The following is a 24,416-nucleotide window of genomic DNA, read 5'->3' on the forward strand; positions in this document are numbered from 1 at the left end:
AAATATCATGGGAAAGTGTTAGAAATTTTAATTTTTGAAGTGGAAGTGATGCCTAATGAAGAGATTACTATGAACCCTCTTCTATAGTGTGTTGCTGTTTTCACATGAATAAACATGAACTATTTCCTCTTCTGTTGTATTCTTTCCGTGTGGGGTGACAAACATCCCTGTTGGAATTGTTAGTTATATAAAACTCTTGTTCACAACACTTTTGCAGTCTCATTTTAAATGTAACGAGGACAGTGAAAACTTTTCTCACTGTGTGCTTTCTTTTGTCGAAGTCATTTGCTGGTCCTTCTGTTGGTATTTTGAGGGGGAAATGTGTGTTTAGGTCAGGCACAAACTTGAGCTTCTTTCTCATGTCTGAACCTGAAAGAACCAGAAGTAAAATTCTACAGCTTTCTTTTGTACCCTGTATTAGCTACAGGTTGGTTGTCTTCATCTGCATGGGTGAGGGAGCTATTATCATAATTTCTCATTGATTCTACATCTCTTCCAGTTGTCAGCTGGTTGAGTTACCTGATGCTCTTTATTCAGATTTTGAGAAGCCTGATGGCTGAGACAACACTTTCTGTTAAACCTTATCTATTAGTGCTACTACATAAAATAATGCTTGACTTTATTTGCTGCAGAGTCTCTTTGCAGACTATGAAAAGGTTTTGAGTCACTGCTGTGATGAAATACAGTGGCTTCTCTTAGCCTAGAAACTTCTGTGAAGGCGAGCCATTCATTCTGGCACTTCTGTGTCCTGTTAGTGCAAATGGTCTTCCTTTAAGAGTGTGCATTGTTTTTTTTCCCCCCTTGTTAGAGTACGCTTTTTCTCACTGATGGCCTCAGTGTGACAGCTGTTCTACATCCAGTAACAATTTTGGACTTCTGCAGTGAAGTGTTGTGTACCTAATACCATAAGCTTTGACATTTTTCCTTTCTTATGTAAAACAATTCAAAAGTGAGAAGAAATTATATGCATTGGTGCATAACTGTACCATTGCACAGACAGCATTCACGTTTTTTGTGGCACATTGTATACATGCAGTTAACTACACACGAGAAGATCTTACGGTGATTGGAATCTGATTTCTATTGTGGTTTAACTAGTTTGGTAGTGACAGATGTTCATAATGTAGAAGAATGGGAGCATTTCCAGAGTTCCTTGGAACTGTGGCATCAGAAATGTTTCAGTTTAAGGATAGGCATTGTAAGTAGAAAGATGTTCTTTTTAAATTTAGATTGTGGACAGTTTTCAGTAACACTGCTATAGAGCAGAGTCCTATTGCATCTTGAGACAAGACTGTTTAATAGAACTCACTTCTAAACTGAAGTGTAAACGTTCTGTCTGGCTCTGGGTCTGTTTCCTTAGAAGCAGATTGCACTAAGCCCTGTGGCAGGGTCCATGTACTAATCTTAGTTTTCACAAGTTCCAGTGAGCACACATTGCTGATCTATTAGTAGATCCTGTCACCAAAGCTCTTGTAGACTGACTGCTGGGCTAAAGGCTTTCAGAGCTTTAACATCTTCGACTTTCTCCAAAAGGAGGAGAGCTAGAATGGTTGGTATGCTGAGGAAGCATGGTAATTTTAATGATACTTTCATGCCCGCTCTGTGTTTCGGTGAAACAGTTATGGAGCTTATGCATATATCTGAATTGTATAGGCTTTATCATTATTAATTCAAACTGTTCCTCTGAATCAACTAATTTGAGAAGTTCAGTGGTATGATGGGGAATCAACTGTCTTACCTCATTTGATTCCTGTAATATGACTATATAATGACTTAGACTTTCTAATCAGGGCAGCTTACTCTTTCCAGTTCCCTATGGTTTGCATTAGTGCATGAAATAAGAGAATAAGAAATAACCAGTGTGTGAAACTGGAAAGAGAAATGACTGTACACTCTTTGAAGTGTTAACCCATGACCATAGCAGAACAAACTCTTACACAGTCTGATACTTCCGTATTGGTTTATATGAGAATGAATATCAAATACATTTTGAAAAATACTTGGCAAGTCATGCATTTGGACTAGAAAGATAACTTGCAAAATGATGCCTAGTTGTTTGATTTAGTATTTTATGTGTCCAGACTGCAGCAAAGCCATCAACTTCCTTCAGATCTCATCTCTGCTGGAAGTACAGATTTTCAAATGCTGTTCTTACTGTTTAAACAAAATAAAAATAAATTCTCTACTCAGAGATTAAAGTGGGTTAGATTTACAAAAATGAGGTGGCTGGTACGTAGTTAACATATGTGCTGTCCTGCAGATAAAACAGACATGGTGAAGGTAGCATGTGAGCTAACTTCATTGTGCTTATTGGAACTACATTTATATACATGAAACAAGGTATGTTTAAAATATTCGTAGTGTGACCAAATAGGAAAAAGGGCAGCTCAGTTGCAGCTGGGTCTTTGGTTTGTTTTCCTTAGGAAAGGGGAAGATGCCTTGTCAAAGAACAAAAAGTTGCCAGGGTCTTCCCCGCCACCCCCCATCTTCTGTTTATTTCTCCCGCTTGGAGAAATAAAATGTATAACACTGTTGGCTGTAGTTGGTGGCGTTTTATAGTGTATGTATGGGTGCTGGTACAACTTCCAGTTAAGTTCTTTCTTAATTTAGGAGCTGGTTTAGCATGTTCTCAAAATAGTTTCAAGTTGGAATTTGAACTATGAAGTGGCTTGTCCTATTTTAATACTGAAACCGTTTATCTCAAATCTGCTTTCAGGCTATATGAAGGAGAGGAAATGAATGTTGTATTTGACTCCTGTCAAATTCTGCATCCCTGCAGCTTCTATTAAGGGCTTGTTCCCTAATATACACACATGTATGTATTACTTAAGCCAGTGATGGATCAGAAGTAAAAAAAAAAAGCATCCTTAGTATTTCCAAAGTTAGAACGGAAGGTAAAGCAACAATCAAATGCACTATTTAAAAAGTCACTGACAAAATTTTGATTATTTTAGTTTTTATGGTTAAATGGCAACATGACTATAGGTTCCATGCCTGTGGATTCCTCAGGAATCTCTCAAGCTATGTATATGTGTACATGTTCGTTGATGTGTATATACATGTTTATGTGTAAGGTCACACAGCATAATTAATGTTGTTTTAAAATCATACTAAACAGAAATCTGAGTGTATGAGCATATCAGTGGAAATTGTCTACAGATAATTTACTTAGATTACTTAAAAGTTTATAGGTACTCATAACTTACAAAAATAATTTGTACATAATCTTGAAGTGGAATATATTTAAAATAACAATGAACGGAATTTTTTTATATTGTATACAGCTTCAGTCTGAGTGCAAAAACATGATGGAGTGCGTAAATGATGGGAAAAGCAGAGTTAGATTTCCTGCTTTACTTTTGTTGTCTTGAACCCAGTATTGGCCTGCCTTCTTTCCATTCTTCCTTATCCATCAAAAGATTATTTTTGTATGTTTTCATGGGCAGAATTAGAAGTGTGTTTGCTGTAAGAATTGTGGACTCTCTCAGGTATTCCTGTGGGCCGTATCTTTCGATGTGCCTTGCAATTCACATTTCAGATGGAAAGGAGGTCCTAGGAGTCCTTATCAAGAAGCTGTCTTTGGATGGTTCCGTCATCTTTGAATTTAAGCAGCATGATTCTGCTTACCATTTTTGATGGGGCAGAAAGCGGGGGGCGGGGAGGGTGGAGATTCCCTAGTAATTAAATAATATTCGTAACTTTTTTCCACCTTTCTGTAACTTGCCTGATTTTGTTAAAAAAAAAAAAAAATAAATCCAAAACTAATCCCATGGCAAGCCTTTTACATCCTAATTATTGCAGAAGAAATCTCATGCTCTTAACATCTCTTTATGCAACTGCATGGCTGCTGGTGAGATGGTAATGGTATTGCATTTGTAAAGCACATAGACACATTTAGCAGCCTATGATATGCAGTATGTTGTACGAACAGATCTGAAATGAGTTTCATTTAAACTTTCCCTGAAATTTGGCTTAATCTCTACAGTTTACTCTTTTGTACTGTATCACAGATAATTAGAAGATAAAATCGTAATTACATCGTATCATGCAGGAGCTTGAGGTGTAAGAAGCCTTCTCATTGATGTTACTATTGTGAAGAATAGAATGAGGGTAATTTAATACGTCGGCTTTCATCAACTTAAAGGTGTTATGCACTTTTACTAGCATGCAATTAATGTAAGTTGAAGATAAATGACAGTGAATAAGTTTAGAGAAAATTGCTTTTGTAACGCATCTTGTTGATGGAAGTTTAGCTTGCATCTTTCTTTCCCTTGGCTATGTCGATTGACCCCTCTCCCCACGTTTTCCATAGACATTGCAGTAATTAATAGTTTTAGTACAAGCAATATGTTTTGAAAGTCTACCTGCATAACCTGATAGTGCTGACAAGTTCATACATGAAGAAACGTTTCCTTCGTACTAAATTAGAATGGCAAGCCTTACACCAAAAGCCTTAGTCTAGCGGTTTGAATTTCACTAGGGGAATTTCATCATTCTAGTACTGACTGACTGTCACTTTGGGAATTGTAAATTATGTCTAATTGTAAAATTGTGCTAGAAGTGCTTACTCCATGGTGATGATGACTGATTATTATATACAAAGTAACTGAAAGAAAGTACAGTTCATTTATAATGAAGAATGTAAAGTTTTAAATGGACTGGTCTTAAATAGACTGGGATGAATCTTAAAAAGGACAAATAGGTGCCCCTGACACCCTACTAGCTACTTCAGGTTTTCTTTATAAAAATGCACTCTTAAAATAGTCCCCAGCTCATGACTTCTTGGTTGCAAGTTACCTGAAAAAATGCTGTGGATGCAAGCTAAAATGTTTAATCCAGAGCAGTGTCCCCAGCCCTACCTCACCCCCTAAAAAAAGGAATTGCTGCCCTGGTAAGTATGTGTTACTTGCCCGTTATTGTTGCCCGCTAGCTAGCGTTCCTCAGGGAAATGTTATCAGTGTATTTATGTCAACTGAAATTCTGCACAGTAGTACTTGAGCAGAATGGGCAGCATAAGTAGTTGTTTAAAACCTCAGAATATTCCAGGGTATTTGCCCATGATAAAATCTCAGTGCTGGCAAGCCTGAGCAGTAAACACTACAATTTACTGTTAAAGGTTAAAAACTTAATTTCTCCACATAAGATGTCACTAAACATAATTCAGGCTTTTTTTTTTGTTGTAAATTCAATTTAAGATTGGTATTTAAAAATTATATCCCATGTGCTTTTTTGTGTTAAAGATAAGTATTAAAAGGGAGATACTATGGAATTTTAAAATTAGCTGACAGGCTTTAATTCAGCAGAAATATTTTTCTGGCACTAAGCAGATGGAGGTAAGTTTCCCTTTTCATAATGCCACAAAGTTTCTACTGTTCTTGCTACTAGTCTTCGCTGTTAAAGTTTCTGTTCACCTATTTACAAAAAAAAGGCACAAAATGAGATGTTACATGTTTATTTGTTATTTTACTGATGCTCCTAAAATTCAGTTTTACCCCCAGAAAAGTTTTGTGATTTTTTTTTTTTCTTTCCCATTTGCAGAAATTCTAAAGATAAGGTAAATCTGTGAGGTTTTTTTAATTTACTAATGAGAAAAATACTGGTGTTTCTAAATAAGTTTGATAATTCTTGTTGATCTTTGGTCTGAATCAAAGGAGGACCCTGCACTGATGAGGTGTTGTCATTAGCCTGCATGACAGACTTACAACAGTCTGTCGTTTCTGCAAAAGCTTCATGGTCAGACATTTTTCATTGCTCTTAGTGTGTACTTTTGTGCCATAGAAATCTTGACCAACTGTTAAGTTGCCCTGACTGCTTGAACTCAGTGGGACTATCTGTGTTTTGCCTTTCTCCCAGGCTGGCAGAGTTGCTAAAATGTCTAGACTACCATCTTTTTTACCAGCGTGAGCAGAGTTTTCTGCTACGATCTATATTGGAGGTCAGTTCTCTGCTCAAGCACTGGCTGATTCAGTGAATCACAGGGGTTTTGTAGTGAGGCTTCTCCATGTTGCTGAACCTTCAGACTGGACTTTTAAACACACTGCGTCACCATGATGATGTACACCAAAAACGAGTCAAGCACCATCGTCTTCCAATGCTAGGCTAAAGTTTGAATGCGGGGAAATTCACGCCGTTTCTTGAGAACCTTGTCTGCCTTGCTGTGAGCTGCATCGTCTCAATTTAGGTAGTTTACATTATGTTATAGTAGCAGTTTTCTGTTTATACTTCACCAAATATTTTCTGCCAGTGATACAGATTATCAGGAAAGCTACTGTGTTACTTACATGTTGCTTTTACAGGTGGTGGTTTGGTATTCATTCTGTACTTGATGCCTTTACGTTAGACCAAGTACTGCTCTTGGCATCCTAGCTTAAAGCAGCCAAATATAACAAAACTATCTTGGTATTTCTGAGATCCCCTGTGTGCTTCTGTGCAAATTAGATGCAAGAAATCAGCTGAGAGCCTACATACTATTTTTTAACGCAATGCTTGAAACTGGCAGGCATTTTGCAACATTCTTTAATGCAGATGCTATCTGAAAGTATTTTGTATTTTTCTGTCCAGTCTTTGTCTATCTAACAATGCATCTATCCTAAAAGTTAAAGTCCTCACAGTCTGAATCAAATAATTTCCTGCTCTCCGTCTACTGAAGAGTCTCTTTTTTGCAGAAAGTTTCAGAACACTTTACTTGGGGTTTCTGAATCATCAGTTATAGTGGAGAAGCCACAAAATGCTCAGTTTGAGGGGTATGGGGAAGAAGTATCAAACTGACTGGATCTCTGCTGTCCCCAGCAGCAGTTTCCTAGAATATGTCTAATTCTACATGGACACCACTTGTTGGTGTCAGGGTGTAGAAGCAAACTCATCACTGTGAAAAGCAACAAAGAAATGAGACTATTAGTATGAAACAGTGCTTTACTGAAAAGAAACTCTAATTACTCAGAGTGCTCTCTAGCAAGGCGGGCAGAACTACCAGCTGTATTTATTTGTTCTGTACAGATGTACGTAAAAATAGTAATTCCATTTTTGGTCAGCAAGCAAGGTTTTCTTTCTAGCTTATGGGTCAAGGCTAACCTTTCTTTGGCAAGTCTAGGGGTTTACCTGTGCCAATGTCCTTTCATTACTCCAAAATCAGAGTCTTTAGCTTAAAAACTTGACCCTAACTTCTGGTATTTCTTCTCTATATACAGAGTTGGGGAGAGGTGGGAGGAAACGGGGATGTCAGTTGTGTTCCGTCTCTCTCTTGCTAGGCTATATAGGCTGTGAGTTTCTGTACTGCTTTTATGATGGGCGTTTGCATTTCATCTTTCTTATAAGATGTGAAATAAACTGTAAGTGCACCTACCTAGCTGCATGTGAAATGAATGTTAGCACGTGACATTTTGTTATACTGACATCTGAAGTCAGAGCAGCTCTTCTCTCTGCTAATCTGACACCAGTGAATTTCAAATAGGAACAACATAATGAACAATTGTCTTTACAAGTCTTTTGTCTTACAAAAAGTACAGCTGACTTACATGGGTTTTTAATCTTATTATTCTAATCACATGGAAAGTTTTTAAAAAAAAAAAAAAACAACAACAAAAAACCAACACAAAACAGAAACCAACCCTACATAAGGTGTAAGTTATTTTGAGCTGACCTGTAAAATTAAAGACAGTGTAGCGCTAACCCCCCCAGTAGAAATGACATCTACATAGCTTTCATTTGTAAACATGGGAATGTGTAATCTGTATTTTCCAACATCAGTGCATCTCTATGTAGCCAATTATTCAAGTGTAAGGTAGCTTAATAAGTCCTCTAAGCACTAATATCAACTCATGTAGATTTAAAAGTACCTGTACATATATTTTTGTCTTTATCCTGTTTTATGAGCAGTGGGATTATTTCCATAGATGGGAGCCCAGCAGGCTTTTTTTTTAATGTACTGTGCAGCCTGATTAGCTGGGATTGTAATTACACCCAAATTCAAGTATTCTGGAAACAGAAGTCCCAGAATAGTTGTGCAGAGTCTACCCACTTAAATGCTTTTGGATCAAGTCTTTAACGAAAAAGATTTGCCTTGTTCATGTGGTTTCAGATTAGGCTGTTTGTGATCGGTCCAATCTTGGTAATGAGATACTGAGAAGACCCTGCAGTAAAACTCATATGTTTAAGGAAGCTATTAATTCTTACCACTGGATGCTACTTTTTTAGTGATTTTTTTCTTCTTCATTGCCAAAAGACAAATCTGGACATTTAATTCCGTAATCAACTTTTAAAATACAATCTTTCCTTTTTTAACATTATAGATGAGACTTTTCAGGAACTATGATTAAGAATATGCATTCTCAGAAAGGAAACAGTAGAGAATTTCCTTGATTTCTGACAGGCGTTTGAAGGATTTTCAATTAGGGCAGCTGTCTGTATTAGAAAAATATGCTAATTCCCTGAACTTTGGCTGGAATATCTCATTGCTGTAGAACAAAACCAGCTCAGTCATTAGGTTAACCTTAGATTTCTAAGGCAGATTATTTTCCCATTTTAGTAAATGACTGACATAATAAATGTTTCTTCATGATTTCGTAGGAAATCCATGGCAAAGCCAGGACCCACATGCCCTCCTTATACGATTATTTTTGTAGCGTTGCAGTTCAAGTGCACTTAGTTTGGCTTTAGTAAGGTTTATTTTGTAATGCAGTATACATCCTGTCAACTGCAAATTGATGCTGCGACGCAGTTGCAGAGATTTACTTGTGCCTGGGCATTATTCTCTACTATTAAGTTTTAGATTTCCGATTCTTGTTTTCCTGTGATGAGACAGCTGTCTTCTGTGGTCAAACATTAGAGCCCCCAGGCACCTTTGGAGACTTAAGACCAATCTAATGGCTTTGAGAACCATTCTTTGGGCCATTTTTGCAACAAATTATTGGAAAATTGCTCTTTACATTCCAGCCATGGAGACAAAACATTAAGAACAATTTGTCCTCTGCTGACAGGCCAAGCTAGTCTTGTGCTAATATTGTAACAGCTACAAGATTATGCTGTATGATACAATTACATCTTCTAGTACCATTTTTTACTCTTCAAGCAACTTGTGTTCCTTTCTCTTAGGATAATTGCTTGTTTGGCTGTCTTTATTTTGCACAGAGCCTTTATTAGACCAGGTCCACTCTAGAAAATGGAAGGAATTAATGGATGGTCTCTGAATGAATTTGACCACTCAAAAGGGCAGAAGTTCTTTTTGGTTCTAAGATTTTTTCATTTGGACTATTAGCCTTTTTTGCTAAGTCAGTGTGGAGACTGTTTAAGGGAGCTTTGCTGCCTTCTAGATGTGTTGCTTCTTTTTATAAATAGATATTTAAGGATTCCTTTAAAAAGTAAGATCTCCGAAATTCTAGGTTGTTCAGGTGTATTATTAACATATAATCTTGTTGACTTCTTAGAAGCTTACATACAAAAAATATTATCATTTGGTAACCTTATTCTACAAAAATTAATTTTCTGAAATATCGTAATTCACAGTGTGAAACAATTATGGTTATCAAACTTACCCTTTTCTGCACTTTTATGCAAGCATATTTGAAAAGAATATATCAAAACTGTAGGCACGCAATGAGTGTAGTGAGAAGTCATCAAACTATAAACCTAATGGGGAACTTAATGCCCCCTAAAATATGGCATTTTCCCCAGCTATGTCATCAAATTACATAGAAAATCATCACTTTCTTGCAAATTTTGCTCTCTTACTTTCTCTGACATACTTTGAGGATACCAAAATCAAAGGAGGAATGATTTTTTTAATGAGCTGTATGTTAGTGTAATGAATGCTGATTTCTGATAAAAGCAACTAGATGATTTTAAATTAAGGGTCTTAAGCTAGATCTTAGAGTATTTTAAGGTGCGAGTTCTGTAATGAAAAAACTGTCTTTGATTTTTTTCTAGGTAGTGATACCTCATGTACCCCTTATGATATGTAGTCTGTGGCAGCGGTCTGATCCCTGCCCTGTTCTTAAGGTCTTAGTATTGCAAGGAGTGTTTAGCTTGGGTTACGGGGTTAGTGCCTTGCTCATGGTGATGGCAGGCTGCAGTGTATCTGTGCTCCTCGGTTTGGCAACCTTGTCAAGATACTGGCGCCTATTATCTTACTAAATTAGCTGAAGAAAGAATTAGAGGAGTGCATATGTCCAGTTCCATTGCCCCTGCTGAGGGACTGTTTGCTTATGATATGCGGTTGAGGAAGACAACTGATGTGGTTTATCTGAGTTTACAGACTGGGCCAAATACCTTGCTTTTACGCTTCCCTCTTAATTTAACTTTTAAACTTCAGTGATCTGGCCAATAGATAAGACAGCAAGTCTTTATCTCATTGCATTTTGTCACGTTAACAGATTATCTTGCAGTTCATGAGTGCTATATGTGCTTTTGAGTCCTATAAATTTGTTCCTCTGAGAGTTAAACTAATATAAAACTAATTCCAGGCGAAAAAGCACTGCTTCTTTGTGAAATGGCATACTTCCTAATAACTGCAAAGGATATCAGTAGATCTATTAACGTTAGCCATCTGAAAACACTTTTTAAAACTTCCCGCTGCTTCTGTAAAATACAGAAGACATTGAGAAACAGAAATGAGAAGCAGAAGTGAACTAAAGTACGTAGGAAGAACCAAAATGCCTAAGTCAGGAAGGAAGCAAGGTAGTTTGCAGGAGTGTGAATGTGGGTTGATGTTTTCTGCAGTGGCTTAAAGTGAGTGTGAAATTGAAGAGGAAATTACAAGCCATGGGGCATTTGAAAATTGACTTTTTATTAAAATGAGATTTGCAGACAAATTGAGAGTCTAAGTATGAAGTTGAATCTGGCTAGAAAGGAGTGGGAAATAGAAGGATGCTTAGCGTTTGTAAATTACAGCATACAGTTAATATTACATTAAATTTAACAGTGGGCAAATTGCCTAAATAAAAAAGGTAATGATTTTCCTGATTTGGAGAAGATGTTAAAGAATGGGTACCACAGATAAAGATGTGTTGTACAATAAAACGTAATAAATACTGAAGGAGCAAAGAACACTGGATTGTCTCCCATTATTTGGAAAAATGATTGGAGTAGGTAGCTCGTACTTCCCGATTATAAGCATAAAGCTAGACACTGTTACAGAAACTATGCTTGTATGTGGCAAGACCTAAACACCCGAGACAAGTTCTTGTTTTCTTGAGTAGTGCTGAGCAGAGGTATGAAAGACATCTTCCTGATGTTAGGTAGGAGGTCTTGGTGCCTTTAGTCAGACGTGTGCGTCGGTAGGCTGCTGGAGTTTTACCGGCACGTTTTAGAACGTGGAGTGTGGAGTGGATGGTGCCGTTCGGTGACGTCAGTGGGTAAGGACCGGTAGCTTGGAATGACCGTGTAAAGCTGTTAGATGCAAAAAGTGAGCAAAAAATAATACGGGAGCAAAATTTCTATTCAAAATCTTTTAAAAGGAACTAGTGATAATGTAGTCCTGTCTTTCTCTAACCAGGAAATACATATTGCCATCTACTAAACGTGGTATGACCACAAACAGAAGGTGCTCATTAAAGAGGTCTTACGGTCTATTGATTTTTAAATTGGTGTGTAAGAACTGCTTACGCTAAGTAAAGAGCGGACATATGAAGGGGGAAAGCATAACTATTGATTGTATACCTAATATCAAATGCTGTTGGGGACAGTTGTCTTAAAACATTTGTAGAGGAAACTTAACCATTTTGCATGGAAGAGTTTGAGGAAATAGCACAAGGAAGAACAGCGAGCAGTACTGCTGCTCTGTGTGAGCTATGCATATGTGAGCTTTACCCGGACAGCAAAGAGCAGGCAGGTCACTAGACTGAGGCAGTACTCACAGGTAACCAAAACTTAGAGATGCAGCAGCTCTCTACTTCACCCCCAATTTCTAGACAATTTTTAAATGTCAGATCCATAGGGCAGTGGAGTAACAGATAACTGAAGTTGTCCTTTTTTTCTGAAGAGCATGGAGTGTGCTTTTCATCATGACTTGAAAAGGGCTGTTTCTGCAGCCTTACTTGAATTATACTAATCCACAGGAGATATTTGCAATAATGGGACTCAGTTTGTCAGGAAGGAAAATAGCAGTGCAAGTAATAACATGAGGTGGGTTTAGTGTTTAAACATAACTGCAAATCTGAATTTTTTTTTTTTTGACAGTGTGTTCTGGAAAGGAAGCAAAACACAAGCAAAATGAGAATAGATAGCAGGAGAATGAAACAGATGGGAAGAAAGGGGAAATAAGCTTGAGAAATGGCTTCCTCACTTTTATAATCCAGATTGAAAACAAAGGGAAGGAAAAAGAGTATATGTGACATCAGAAATAAATGAGTAGTGAGTGAATCAGTGATTGCAATTCAGTACCGTTCTCCAAGTAGAAAAATCATTTAACAGTTTTGTCATCACAAAACTTTTTTTTTTAATGCTGCCTATAAAGAAATATTTCTCTGTACACCCTCTGGCTAGTCTCTTGATAGCGGTGCCTGAAATTTATGCTTGTTTTTCAAAGTATTAACATGAATAAAGTGCCTCGCTGCAGGACCAGGAGGCCAACATTTTCTGTAAGGGAGTAGCGGCTAGTCCTAAAGATTTGTCTGGATGTGGAAATTAATTCAAATTGCACTGAGGTGTAAATTAAAGCACAATAGCTATTTTTTAGTAACTCCGTCTCTGATCTCTCTTATTTCTTAATGTAGTCCTTGTTCTTCTTTACACTGGAGTAGATACTTAGGAAGTAGGTGGGGTAGATAGTTCTTTAATATTCCAAACTCTATTACTAGCAAAGTTAAGTTTCTTTACTGCGATGCATTAATCTTTATTCATTTCTAGATCAGTCCGTTTACTGTAAGTTTGTTCAGCAAGGTTGTCCAGATTCTCAGTCCTTGTATTACTGCACTTCTAGAATGCAGACAGTTTGCTGATATCTAAGGATATTATATTCATGTATTCTTCTGGATTAATTTATTTCCTGATGCATCTGAAAATTAAAGGTATTTGTTTTTTTAGTCTAATAGATGAAACAAAAAGACATCTTCCACTCACAGTTCTTTTTAAATTGGTAATTACTTGTTTACATATTTTTTTAATTAAGAATGATTTAACTCTGTTTCAGCTGGGGCATATGTTGCTCTGTCTTCAGAGTAGCATGTCACAATTTCTTCGTTTGCACTCTTTTCCGAAAAGACTTCTGCTCTGAGCTGCTCCCTCACCACCTGCTGCAGGCGCAGCTGGGTTCCTCCCTTTCCCGAACTTCCAGATAAATCTGGTTTTATGCTCACAGTTTTGGAAATAGTTTTTACAAGTCTTTGGTCATGCCTTTTTTTTTTTTTTAATACAATTAGTCAGATGGTGGAGGTGTTCATGTAGAGATCTCTCTAGGCTGCTGCCCCGGAGAGGAGAAAGGTTGGTAGAGTGTGTTAACCTAATGTGCTTTGGTTAATTGTTCCTGAAGGCTATTAATGGCTTGGGGTCATGAGGCTGGAAGGACAATTTTCAAGAAGTTAGAGAGTGAGGAGCAACCTTGCATATTCCTGGCTGTTCATGCAGCAGCGCTCTCCAGCTCTGCCGCTCTCTCCTGTCCCAGTCTCCCACTGCAGCTTGCCTCCTGCTCCTTATGAAAAATGCTGCCCTTCACTTACTAGGGATCATTTTTCCTCTAGACAGAGCCACTTTTTGCTGGTTTTTGTTGTCTTTAACAGGAAATGGTGACGTGGCCCAGCATTTTGCTATAGAAAGTTAACATTTTCACTATCTGCCCAGTAAGTGCCTGTTATCATATTTATATATGTAGGATATTAACTGGTAATTGGATTTGCAGAATTACAGGTCCTGTTCTTCAGCTTAAGTAATAGTCTTGGTTACTGAAAAGTTGATTTATTCTTAAATACTGTGAGCGAATTCAAAGTATATCTAAATATAAATACAAATACATGATAGTGTATGTGAAAGGCCACTATTTTGTAAATCAGGAAACAACTGTGAAACCTAAATGATGCTTGTGATCAGGAAGCAAGCTGCAAAATGGTGCTTTTTTTTTGGCTCTGCATTGTAGCCACCTATATGGCAGCTGTGACTGCATCCTGTAAGGAGACTGTTTTTCAAGTGATGATATATCTAGTGGAAACAACATGATTTTTAAATTTTGATGTAATGCCATGGTTGTGGAAGCTCTAGAAATAATACATGTATAGTTGGAGGCATTTCATTTAGAATAATTTTAAGGCAGTTTTCAAATCCCATTGTATGGCAGACTTTGAAATTGAGACACATAACAATGCGAATGTGAAAAATTACACCATACTGAATGAAAATACTTAGAACGTCATCTTATTACATTTTGAGAAAATGAGTTTTCCCGTACTCGGTGTACTGTATCTCTTCCTTGCCATCTGTAGTAATAGCATGATAAAAGCTATATTTTCACAAGGAATATTAAAATTCCAAATGAAGACTGCAAAAATACCGAATCATTCAATCCTTATCTGATATAAATTGTAGTAAAATTATATATTACAGAAATTACATCAGCAATTGTATGCTGATGTTTTTAAATAAAGGATTTCATTGGCTAAGCCTTGGAATATCTTGCATATATGAAAGATGTGCTTTGTTCAGCATGGATAAGTTTTACACGCACTTATCTAGGCAGTTATAATCCAGCCTCCGTGGGTTAACGACCACATGCGAGCGCAGTGTTAGCCCTGCATTTCACTTGCATTTCATGTACTGGAGCAGAGCTTGGTTTGCTGTTTGCAAAGGTAATTGCTCTTATTGGACCTGTAGGAAAACGAGTTTGTCATGTTAAGTGCTCACGCAATTAGTCACTGACTGGAAGCCTCAGCAAATGGCAAAAGGCTGAATGTGCTAAAGATAGAATGAATTAGCATGTTGCACTCTTTTCATCCTTTCAAAGATTACATTTCTTTGAGGCAGTCTGAGAAGTTTGAACAGCTTTGGTCCAAGCAGTATTTGTTCTGCAGATAAAGTGTGAACATCTGTCCAGCCAGGCCTAATCTATATTTTGAAAACAGGTAGAGAAATGTGCATGTGTTTTATTACACTTGCAGTTCTATACTAGTAGAGACCCAAATTACATCCCACTGGACTTGAGAGCGGGTAGTTGATGATTTTACCCTAACAACCAAGAGGGTAAAAAAAAAAAAAAAAGCAAATGGTCAGCCCAAATGGATTCAGTGATGATAAATTTTGTGTAGTCTGATTGTATTTTTAAAATGTTAACTTTTAATTACCTAATACCTAGTCATCTGACTGTGTGAATGAATATAGGTCTTCAACAGTGAGCTCCCTTCAGTTAATAAACAAAAGCAATACTTCCAAATACATACATGTATGCTCTGGTTGTAATTTTGTACTCTGAAACGTATGTTGTGTATGTGTTTTTAAAAAAACATTAAAGATGTTGCATACATGGTAGCATCTATAATTAAACCACATTTTAGAAAACAGTAGTTCTAAAAACACCAGTCACTATGAACTAAATCCTCAGAAAGTTAACGCCAGCGCTGCTGTGGTGGTTTCTCCTCTCCCAGCCTGTCCCTCATCAGCTGGTGCGGTCTGCCTGCCGGTGGCGCGTGGCGGCTCTCTTCAGGTCTCTCTTCCAAAAAAAGTTCCAAAAAATGTTGAAGAGCAGTGCAGGGGTGGTGGGGAGGGGAGAGGGCAAGAGGATCTACCTCACCAAGGGTAGAGCTGGAGGCAGTGGGTAAGGGCATGTTAGATTTTATGCTTGAGAAAATATTCTTTTTTCCTTGGAAGATAACCATTGGAAAAGGAGAGGGAGTTGGGATATAGAAATAGATGGGGCCCAGAAGGAAATGAGAGTCATGGCAGAAAAAGCCATGCAGATCCTCAGGTACCATGTGCTGGCCTTGTTTCCTTAGGAGCTTGGTCAAAACCAAGAAACACTGCAAAGGTTAAAATAAAGCAAGCAGACTTTTTAGGTTTGTATGGTATGTTTCCAGATAACTACAAGTAGTCTTAAGTCTCTAGATTAATATAATCACTTGCTTTGCATAATCATAAATGATACATATGTTTTAATAAGTCTATTAAAAAGGGTGAAGTGCCATGTAATTTATGGATTAAATTTTGCCCTTGAATGTTTGAGAAGCTCATTATTGGGAAGCATGTTGTGTATTCTGGGAAGAAATTTGGCTTTTGTTATAAATTCATCTTGTACAAAGCTGATACAGTAGTGACTTAAATTTCCTATTGGAGCATCAAATTTAAAGTTACTCTTTCTGCAAAACAGGTGGAATTTGTCATTGTCACAGGCAGAGGAAGGCAAGGTCAGATGTGTTTTGCTACAGGAGTGTCCAAGTATAGCTGGTCAGACTAGGTGGTCTCCAAGGATGGAGGGGGGATGTTCATATGTACCAATTTTACCTTAGAATGACAATATGCCTAAGCTCGTTCTGGAGGTGGTGGATTCATGGTGGAGACACTCTTACGTGTTAGCCCCCATGAGGGTAACGCCTACCTCTTGAATCAAAGCAATTGGAATAGGAATGCAGGCAGCATTAGAAATTGAAGGATAATCTATTGTAAAGATCAAAGTGTACAAAGTTCACTTTGTTATGTTTGTCTTTAAGGACAAAAATACAGTATTGATGTCCATCCTTTAATGCTTGTCCACGTCTAATCCCTGCCTGTTCCTGTGTCTAATGGGAAAAACAAGAAATGTAACAGAAACGTGTGACAGTGGGTGCTGGAGGCAGCGTGTGCCCTCTCTGGTGATGGGCTTTCCCATCCCTGTGGCATCCCGGTGCCAGGGCTGCCAGGATGTTTGCTCGGGAGCAGCGAGGCAAGAAACACAAGCAGATTCCTGCAGGGGAAATAGCTGCTCTTCCTTCTGGCTCTGGGGCTTTCGTAAAAACTCTCCAGTGAGAGAGACGCAGTAAGCATTGGCCAATATTGCTTTTTCTTTTCCTTTATTTTTAACAAATCCTGCCAATCTTCAACCTCCTAACTTCATCGGTACTGAGATTTCTGAATTTTCAGATATCAACATGAAACCATGTTTATAGATTTAACAAATACATAACACTGACTTGAATTCCAGATGTGGACAGCAGCTTTTCGTATATCTGATAATTCATGTAGAAAATATTTTGTTCTTTGAGTCATAACACATGCAAATAAAGAATATAGCTTTTTTTTCCTTAGCAAAATACTTAACTTTTCAAGGTCTTTGTTACTGGAAGTGCATGTCGTCTAATTGATAAGTACTCCTCGTACTCTGTCTCTTTGATGTTGCTTGGTGACAGTGATGCCACGCGCTAATAAAACTGCTCTAGTAAACAATTATGTGGGATTACTGTGCGCTTACTTGATGCTGTATACAATTACTGAGGTCAGTCTGGGTCACTTATGCTGAGTAATAGTTGCCATTGGGCTTTTGGGTGACAAGGGGAAGGGAGGTGCGCTAAGCAGGCAGGCAGCGTTCGCAGCCCTATCAGCTACGTCTAGGAGTTGTCTTTGGCGTAGTAACTCAAGGCAGATGTGCAGAACATTTTTTATGTGGCTAAACCTGGAAGGCACACCAATTTTTGCCCTGCCTGCTTATAGCTTTTCATTCTGAGCTTTTAAAAATTATTTTTGGTCTTGTTCTTGAATAAGTAACTACAAGGTGATGCCTTTTGTCAGTGGCAAAGCCGTGGACTCGTTTTATTTAATTGTCACAAAAAAAAGGATTTATACTATATCCTGGGAATTCACTCTTTTTAAAAAAAAAAAAAAAAGTTTCTGCTTGTCTTATTGAAGATTTTACTTGAATGAATACAAGGGGAAAAATGTGCAGGCAGCTGTGCTCTGTGTAGACATACAAACCAAGATTCATTTGTTCTTTTCCACTCAGTGACCAAGGATAAAAGGAGTTTGCAGGGGCTGGGAGGCGTAGGCTGGAGAGCTCTTGCTCTTTAGCGAGAGTTGAATCCTTTTCATCATGTTCTAAGAGGTGTTGAGAAACCTGAAAAGTTACTCTTACTGTCAAAAAAGGATGAAGTGAAAATGGGAGATGTCTTTTTTGGGCTTTACGGTCGAAGAGAAATTGAAAATATAAGAAGTTACTTTCCTTCAAATAGAAATAGGGCAGGATCAGACTCCTTAATTTGTGTCCATAAAAGACTTCTGTCTAAACAGCCCTATAATTATTATAAGTGCTTTTTGAAGGTTGAAAGATTGTGCTCTTCTCACAAAAAGCTGTGAGAAAGCGGCAGTAGGATACGTACCCGTACCCGAGGGTGCGTTGGGTCCGCGGGTCTTAGGGCAGAGGTTAGAGGTGTTCTCTGTAGCACGGACACGCCGCCTCCTGGTTTGTTATCGTTAAGTGTTATTTCAGAGCAATGTTATCTCCGTAATCCATCATTTCTCTGGTCAGCTGTCTTTTAACTGAATAGTTTGCAGAAAGACTTTGTGAAAATTGTACATGCAAGATGTAATTAGGCTTAATTTCCTGCAAACTTGGATTTTTTGAAATCATTTCAACCAGGGCAGGATGCTGCTCCAGTTCAAAAGCAGTACAGACGCAAGGGTCCGGTCTGCCGTGTATGCCATTAAAGTTTTTCTGCAAAATTTGTTTGAATTCTCTCGTTTTTAATTGATCTTGTTCAGGAGTGAGAGAAGTGGGGATGCTCTATGGGACCCCTGTGTTTAGGGGCCCTGGAGGCCGGGCTGTTGCAGGAGTACAGAAACTCGGGAAACAGCAGATAGGAAAGGCAGTGCACAGGGCAGCACAGGACCTAGTATTTATTTTAGGCCTCCTGCAGATGAGACGGTGTTTTCTAATGCTTCCATTAAAAATTCTCTCATGCTTTAGAATGAGAATGATATAAAAATGGTATAATTAATACCTGGTGCAAAAGGGTGCTGTTTACCGCCTACCACCATCCTCCTTGGGGAAAAGCTTTCAGAGCTGCTCCTGTGGCTCTCGTGTTTCACGCCAAGAAAAAATCTAAATAAACAAAGAGCAATGAGATTTAAAAGGGAGTTCTGATGCTTAGAAAAATGCAATACAGCATAACAAGTCCTTATTTTGTTAAAGGCTCTTTATTTCAACACGGATAAGCATCTTCTAGAGGCATTGTAGATTTTCCTTGTTTTTTCAGAGTATGTCTTTACAGATTGCCTAGTAAGTTAACGTAGCTGGAGCCAATAAAGAAATGAAGGGTGCCAATCTGCCCTCTACATCTGTCTTGTGCTTTTCTGTGTCTTATCTGAAAGGCAACCTGTTGCTTCGAGACTGTGTTTCACCCTCTACCCTTGCGGTGTGTGTGCTGTCTGAATGAAATGAGTGCCGAGATGTGAGCGTGGTTTGGTCCCTCCTGGAAGGGAGCACCGAGGCTGGGGGCGCCTGTCAAAGTACAGATTCTCTGGGGTTTATTATTCCCTTATTCTGCATCAGTGTATTCTAGCAAAGTGTACTTTGAGAAATAAATACTCAAAATATAATACATTTATTAGCCTTTTAGTTTTGTAAATATGGTATTTTACCCTTAATTTACTAAATCCTGATCTAGAGGCTTTGGTATCTAAGTCTATATATGCACTTAAGGCAACAGAGTACCTTAAAATACGAGGCTAAGTCTGGATGTCCAAACCAGAATGCAGGAAAGCAGCTTTACGTACTGATACCTAAATTTTGGCCCTAGTGGAAATGAAAAATAATTAAAAAAAAAAAAACAAAAACAAAAACAAAAACCCAAAAAAAACCCAACGCGGTAATTTTGAAAAAGCTAAGCAGAGTACATGATTTTTGTATGTTTAATTATACTTCTGCAACATTATGTGGTATTACAATGTAATTAGTTTAGGCAGCCAAAGTACAAACTGGAATGCTATAGTACTGTATGAAGAATATATTCCTACTATTCTAAAATAGTTTAAGTGATTTGTTTTTTTCTGCTTCCCTATAGATTAAAGCAAAAAATTATGACAAAGTGGAAAAGGTGAGTCCTATCAATATATGCAATATATCTCTATAGCAAGAACAAGTATCTTGTGATTAGGCTAAAGCAGATTGAAAAGAACGATAGCTGTCATTGAACGTGCTATTCAAAACCAGAGAGAAGAAGTATCACTAAAGTCAATTTGCTGTTGCTGCCAAGCTGTAATCAGTGAAGTGCGCAGAGGGATTTCTCTGCTTAATTCTCTCCAGTTCCCTTGCATAGCAAGGAGATGCTTTAGTCAAAAGGAAGAGTAGTTTTAACTTACTCTTTCTTACAAATCTCAGTCATAATTACAAAGATTATTTTAATTCATGCTGTATAGCTTTAAAAGTAGAAACCTAATTTCTATATCTGGAATCCTGATCACGTCTTCTTGATGTATTGAACAGTTATTTCAGCGATGCCTTATGAAGGTTTTACACATTGATTTATGGAAATGTTACCTTTCCTATGTACGAGAAACCAAGGGGAAGCTACCTAGTTACAAGTAAGTTAACAGAGTTGCTCTGAATTATTCTAGTTTTATGGTGAATCTCTTCTCGATGTTTGACTAGGGGGTGGGGAGGAACCTGGGTGGCAAACCTGCCTGGGGATCTTCTGGTAGAGTGTTGGGGGGATTATATATTATCTGCATTTAGAAAACGGTTTCTGTAAAGTTTCTTTAATTGGGCGTGCTGGGTAAAATTGCTTCCTTAGTCTGGATGCACATAACGAGGTGGGACAAGAGCGGGGGAGCAGCTGGCGTATCCGTATCAGTTCCCTGCAGGTGAGATTGGTGCTTGAGCCAGTCTGAAACACGCTTCCTCCTCAGTCGGGACCTTTCGCTGCCCTCCCCCTCAGGGCCCTGGTTAGAGTCTCCACAAAATTCACCATTGATTCTAGCTGAGGTACTGTATTTGCCTAGCAATAGTAAATAGTTCAGTAATTAGAGAAAGTTTTGGAAAGCATAAAAAGGCATAAAAAACAGGGTATCATAATTTTGGGATGTATTAATCTTCATCCCTTTTCATTTACTACATTTTACTTGTTTATAATCCTGCAGACTGAGTTTAATGCTTTTTCTTCCTGACTGAGGTTTCAAAAAATATCAGTACCTTTCAGCATCTATAAACTGTTTCTTTCCCAGCCCACCATAATTTCTTTGTGTTATAACTGGCAAGATAACCAATGCATTAACAGAAAAAAGCAGATTTTTTTAAAATTTATTTTTACAAGACTGTTTTGAAACAACTTTTAAAAGTACCAGTGCCCTCCCCCCCCATCTTTTTATCTAATTTAACTTTCCTCTATTTTTCCTGCTAATACAGTCAAGGGAGTAGTAAGGTACTGAAAGATGTTTGAGTAAAGGAGACTGGGAGAAAAGTGAGAGAGAGAAAAAGCTGTTTTCATTGAAACTTAACCAAGGAAATATTCTGTGAACATTTTAAATTTGGGGAAAATTACTTTCAATTTGGGGGGATAAGAAATCATGTGAAAGATTTTGGCCAGTTTCCACACAGGGGAGCTACTCCTAATTGCCCCAGCCTTTTGGTGTTCCTGGACAATTACGACAAGGTTTGGGGAATTCTGGGGAAAAAAGAAACCACGGGTACGTCTCAGCTAAGAAGAGGTAGAGAGCAGTTGGTTTCTATCTTCTCAACTTCCAGTGCCCATAGTACACATGGATTTGCACTTACTTAAGGAGCAGGGGGTCTCAGGAACTGTTAGTGTGCTAGATTGCCACCAACAGATTTACATCGTTTTCTTAAAAAAAGTAAAACAAACAAACCCCTAAATGCAGAATTTAAAGCTATCTGAATGCCAATTTTTACTCTCAACTGTTGAATGATACTTTTCATGCCTCAATGTTTGTTTAGAATCTGCTGCACAAAAGAATACTGTTAAATAAAGAACTTTTAAATACTAAAGACTTGCTCTATGGTCTTTGTGGTTTGTTTTTTTCCTCAGAGAAAAAATGGCTCAGGCATATGATTTTGCTCTGGATAAGATTGGCATGGAAATCATGTCATACCAGGTATGTTTTTTAATAAAAAACATTTTATTTCTTACTTTATAAGCGATACAACTAAACATTGGTTTCATTATATGTAATATTTTTTTCTCACATAGATCTGGGTGGATTACATCAATTTTTTGAAGGGCGTGTAAGTACCTTGAAAGAATTTTTTTAAGCTCAGTTAATGTACTGTTGATGTTCATACCAGTTATGATCTGTAATAGCTGACGTTAATCTCTCTCCCCACTATTTAGAGAAGCAGTAGGATCTTATGCAGAAAACCAGAGGATAACAGCTGTCCGTAGGGTTTACCAGCGTGGTTGCGTGAATCCAATGATAAACATAGAACAGCTCTGGAGAGATTATAACAAATACGAAGAGGTAATCAAGAACATGAAATTTGTTTGTGACATTTAAAAAAAAAAATATAATTAAGTATGGTGCCCAAACTGTATCCACTAAATAATTATGTGTAAAAAATCAGCAGTATAAACACAGTTTGCATGTGCGGTATGTACCAAGACCTGTGGCAAAACTGTACAGGTACCTGAAAGGTAATTATATTTTATTTTAAAGGCTTTCTATAGGATACATTTAACTGTCCCATTTCCCAGTTGGCCTAGTAGAATTGATGGTGAATTAGAAATCCCTGGTATCAGTGGCAGAGAATGTATTTAATGGAATCTAGAGCAGATCAGCTGGCAATGAGGGCTTGCTTCCCCAAGGAGGCACTCCCCTCCTTTCAGTTATAGTAAAACAGGGTGAAATGGCATTCAGCTATGATGGTTTGGACTTGCTTCACGGTATTAAGTTACAGGGTCTCAAGTACATATAAAATGTTCCTCACCATCCTTCACCTGAAGCCATTACAGCATCAATTCAGGTGAGTCTGCTACCACGCTGTCTTCAGCAAGCATAACCTCAGCTCATTGACCTTGCACGCTAATTTGTAGCTGCACCTTTATAGCGTATTTGTAAACACATTTGGTAATGGCTTGCTAACCTGTCCCGGTCAGCAGAGGTGAGAATGCAGAACTGAGGGTAGATGCCCTCGTGCTCAGCACCGTCAAGCAGGGATGCTCGTACAGCACTCTCCCTTGTCCTGCAGATTGCGCCCGGGGCTGCAGATGCCGGCATGCTGCGGGTCAGCTGTGCACTGAGCAGGAAAGAAGGGACAGTTTCTGTTTCCTTGTTGCTAATGATGCAAGTTGTAGGACTGCTGACCTGACACTAATAGGGCCACGGTGCTTAGCCAGTGGGAGTACCTCCTGGCACCCGCAGCCACGAGCGTGCGCTGTAACAGCTCACCACCCCGTCAGTATTCGGGGATACCACAGGTGGCCTGCCGACCACCAGGGAAGATACCCAGCGACATGCCTTCTCCTGCGTAGGAAAATCCCCAGTACAGCTTCCTTGTAAACCTCCTCCTCCCCTCCCACGTAGCAAATGAAGGCTGTCACTGCTAGTTCCTGCTACTTTCATTAATACGTAGGGAGGCTGTCAAAGCGACAGCTGAAACCTGTCCTGCGTTCGTTCTGTACCTCCTCCTAGTTGAGGCAGCTCTGGCTGACACCTGTAACCAAACCAGTACCTCGGGCTCTTCAGAGCTGCTGGAAGCCGAGGGCCGGCGCTCTGCTCGGACAGGGGTTTCTGCGTGTCCCGTTCTGGCTAGGCTGGCCTGGAGGGAAAGGGCTGCTGCCTACGGGTGTCCTGGCACAGGGACGGAGATGCCCCTCACCAGAAGGGCTCTTTCAGGGGAAGTGATTCCCCACATCAGTAGCCCAGCACCACAGAGATCACAGGCAGGTCTCAGTACAAAAGGTTACTGGCTATTTGCTGCAATTAAAATACTCTCAAGCTTCCCTTTAGCTCAGTTGGTAGCCACCAGGTAGCAATATCAGCCTCAATCACCAGTATCTTTAATTAAACAAATGGTCAAAAGCGGTAACACCCCTAGCGAGGCAGAGGAGTGACAATCTTTGGCTCACAAAGCCGCACAGCTGCACCTCACGAGGCTGGGAGCGCATCCTGGGAGACCGTCGCTGCGTCCTCAGCCCGGCCCTGCGTTAAATGGGCATTGCTGGTTTTGTATGCTCCCTGGCCCAGATAGCTCTCCTAGGCAGCACTCTGCGAGAGTCCGGGTGGTACCTGGCCTCTGTAATGAGTCGGTACCCAGCTTGGGTGCCTGTGTGGAACAGGGCTGGAAGCCGTGCTCACCTTCCTCAAAGTCCTGGCAAGCCACACCAGCAAAATCCACCCTGACACAGGCATGAACAAAAGGGCGGTTGCTTATGCGGCCATAAGAGCGGTTCTTCGGGATTTTGTTCGTGCCTGGGGCCCCGTGAGCAGGCCTGTGTTGCCGATGTGGAGGTGTGGGTTGTGCCCGGGGGCCCGGCTGCCCCGAATCCCCTGCTGCCCTCGCTCAGCAGCGCGGCAGGGCCCTCTGC

At 39.0% G+C, this 24,416-nt stretch overlaps 1 protein-coding gene across 6 annotated transcripts in view; it reads left to right on the top strand.

Annotated features, from left to right (window-relative positions):
• The window catches only part of CSTF3 (cleavage stimulation factor subunit 3), a 52,663-nt gene that overhangs the window by 15,843 nt on the left and 12,404 nt on the right, over nt 1-24,416 (top strand). For 5 of the 6 annotated variants that reach the window (XM_082317442.1, XM_082317444.1, XM_082317445.1 and 2 more), the window contains exons 4-8: nt 19,941-19,973; nt 20,363-20,460; nt 21,921-21,987; nt 22,083-22,117; nt 22,224-22,350. The exons of the other annotated variant lie outside the window; for it this stretch is intronic. In XM_082317442.1, the coding sequence (XP_082173568.1) occupies nt 19,941-19,973; nt 20,363-20,460; nt 21,921-21,987; nt 22,083-22,117; nt 22,224-22,350 (360 nt within the window). The remainder of the gene's footprint in view (nt 1-19,940; nt 19,974-20,362; nt 20,461-21,920; nt 21,988-22,082; nt 22,118-22,223; nt 22,351-24,416) is intronic. 6 annotated transcript variants of the gene reach the window in all.

Source organism: Platalea leucorodia, assembly GCF_965183815.1.
Source record: "Platalea leucorodia genome assembly, chromosome: 7".
In the NCBI taxonomy this organism is placed as follows: Eukaryota; Metazoa; Chordata; class Aves; order Pelecaniformes; family Threskiornithidae; genus Platalea; species Platalea leucorodia.